We start from the raw sequence: 2,922 nt of genomic DNA on the forward strand, positions 1-2,922 counted from the left end.
CATGCACAACAAACTTTTCATTATACTGAACGTACATAATGGTGTGTTATATTTTGAGTTCTAATAATTAGGAAAACCTAAGACATCCTTAATCTATGTCGACCAATACAATTGCACATCCTGATCGAGAATGGATATATTATGTGGAATATGCCTATAAATTAATTTCTATATAGAAATAGAAATAAAACTTTGGTTTCATTGAGCATTTATATAATTAATTAAGTTTCATCACATCCATGGTTAAATATTACAAACATTTTAAGGCATAGAGAGTGACTTAAAAGAAGGTTGGGGGGGGGGTGCAAATAATCATGGGGAAAATGGTTATTCATATTGAAATATACTAGTCAGATACCAAGGATATACTTGGTCTGTTTTGATTGATAGAGAAGGAATAAAATGTGAACACATGCATTAAATGGAATTCGAACGCGGGTGGGTAATTAAGTGCGCACAACAATTCCTTGACCAGTTGTGCTACGCACAGTTTCATAAAACTGCAAGGAAACTATGTGCACGCAGCTCGACAATGTGCCATCATGTTTGCGCGCCCACTCGCCTTCAACTCCGCTTTGCGCGCGTGTTCATCTTTCTCCCTTGTTAATTCGATTGATACACCTAGCTAGTTCCATGAGGATTGTGGCTGTAACAGCAAAAGCCAAAGACATATATGATATGATGGCATATATATGTATATTAATTATATTGGGGGTGAAATACATTTATACAGTGCTTAACAGTTAACACAACCAGATTATTGACTACACAAAATGGAAACATGGATATACTACTAGTTGGGATATTGTGTTGAGGCAGACATGCATATAATGTCTTGGCTTCAACACGATACATAGGCTTACTTTGTTGCCATCTTTTAATTATAGGTTTGATCACCATATGCCATATATATAGATGAGTCGTCTCCTCTAACATACTATACTCTCTGATATGGGTCGCTGATATGTAAACCTGTTGGTTATAAGGTCCACATGCCAGCCACTTAAAGTTAGAGAGCAGTACGTCAAAAGACACGTTTCCCATCTACATAGACACATTATCAGAAGTTCAGAACATGTTGTTGTTCTGGTTCATCATCCACTGATCCGCAGGAACACCATAAGCACCTCCCTCCTCCTCCTGCTGCTGCTGTTGATAATAATAATTAGCTGCACCTGCAGGCTCAAAGTTAGTATCAGTTGCTCCCTCCATTGGAGCAGCAGCCATCATCATATGCTGATCATTCCACGCCTGCTGCGTCTGCGCCTGCATCTGCATGAACTGCTGCTGAATCTGGGGGTTGAACAGCATAGGAGCCCAGAACTGAGCGGCGCTGTTCATGGCAGCGGCGGAGGAGCTCGCCGGAGCGATGACTTGCCTGGGGGCGGCGCCGCCGCTGACGGGCTCGAGGTGGCCGCCGGCGAAGGCGAGACTCTGCCAGCCACCGAAGTTGTTGTTAAATTTATTGTTGCTGTAGATGTTGGTGCCGTCCATGGCGGAGTCGTCGTCGTCGTCGTCGTTGAGGCCGACGTCGTTGATGCTGTAGCGCTGCTTGTCGGCGGCGGCGCTCTCCACGCGGCGGAAGTACTTCTGGGCGTGGCTGGACACCTGCACCGGCGTCTTGCTTCTGACGAAGTTCATGGAGATGCTCTTCCACTCACCACGTCCGTACACACGCAGCCCCCTCAGAAACTGCCTGCAATTTTCAAATTTAAAAAGTTTTAGGACTGTATAAATTAAATTAAATTAAATTAAATTTATGATCGAGCTGTGTTCTTTCTAAACTCCTCGCAATATGTAAGAAATCTTTGCGAACTAAAATTGTTTGAGAAAATCTGTGTCCATCGTTCGGTCAGACTCAGAGGAGAAACACTGACTTCTTGTTGTTGTACTGAAGAAGTGAACGGCATTTTTTTCCTTGGACTAAGATGTGGACCTTTGTGCATATAAAGACATAAATATACCACTGCTACTTCCAAAATAGACATGATTTTTTTTAAAAAAGAATAGCTTTTAAGGTCAAACGCAATATGTAAGATATGATATATCACTTCGGATACACTATTTTGTCATCTTGTATACACATATTCAGATGCAGTTACATTAAAAAGTATTATTTTTAATATATTCATATATTAACATGTACAATTATTTTTCATATATTCGGAGAGAGTTCCAAAATTCACATGTACTTTAAACAAACAGAAATAGGTAATTACAAGTGATATTATTTGACTACAATGTCTTACTGTATATATAAGCAGTTAAACAACTTCTCATCATACGCCACAACATAACTTCTTTTTTTTTTTTTTTTTTTTTTTGCTTGAAAGAACTAAATCACTGCACCACAAGGAATCAAAACACAACATGTTCTTATATTTAAGATCGAACCCCCCCCCCCCACCCACTCCAAAGAAAAAAAGAACACAACATTCTTAACCAGTAAATAAACAATTTTCATGCATGCATGCATGGAAACAAAGATGCATAAGAAGATCTCCTAAAGAGTGGAATTTTAATTGAACATACAAAAAGAAACTAAAGACTTCATGCCATGAGAAATTAAAGAATAACACCAGATATATATATCATCCATGCATATGATTAGAATTAATTAAGCATTAACCTGTGCTCTTCAGTGGTCCAAAACCTCCTAGTAGTATTTGTTGGTGCAGCACGGTGACGGCCGCCGCCCTGGTTGTTCACCTCGTCGTCGTCGCGGTTCATCACCACCGGCACCACCGGCACCGGCGCCGGCGCCGGCGGAGCTGCCTGCTCCACCGTCTCCCCCATGGGTGCACCACCAAACACCATGGCACCGCCGGCGCCGCCGCCGCCATAGTAGTAGTTCATGCTGGCGTCGGCGACGACGTTGTTCATGTTATGGTCATCAGCTTGTTGAACCGGCGGCGGCGGCAT

General features: G+C 41.8%; 1 protein-coding gene across 1 annotated transcript; it reads right to left on the bottom strand.

Moving 5' to 3' along the window:
* Nucleotides 1-1,068: 1,068 nt before the first annotated feature.
* Nucleotides 1,069-2,922, bottom strand: LOC127776289 (transcription factor SRM1-like). Its single transcript, XM_052302648.1, has 2 exons — nt 2,630-2,922; nt 1,069-1,696 (listed from the first exon to the last, which is right to left on the bottom strand). The coding sequence occupies exons 1-2, from the start codon at nt 2,920-2,922 to the stop codon at nt 1,069-1,071; spliced, it is 921 nt and encodes a 306-aa protein (XP_052158608.1).

The sequence above is a fragment of the Oryza glaberrima genome, chromosome 6 (assembly GCF_000147395.1).
Source record: "Oryza glaberrima chromosome 6, OglaRS2, whole genome shotgun sequence".
NCBI classification, from domain to species: Eukaryota; Viridiplantae; Streptophyta; class Magnoliopsida; order Poales; family Poaceae; genus Oryza; species Oryza glaberrima.

What these genes read in the sequence shown, in the direction of transcription:
- LOC127776289 (XM_052302648.1), bottom strand. Translation starts at nt 2,922, where the DNA reads ATGCCGCCGCCGCCGGTTCAACAAGCTGATGACCATAACATGAACAAC. An exon ending in TGGACCACTGAAGAGCACAG is followed by an intron (nt 1,697 to 2,629) that starts GTTAATGCTTAA and finishes TGAAAATTGCAG; the next exon opens with GCAGTTTCTGAGGGGGCTGC.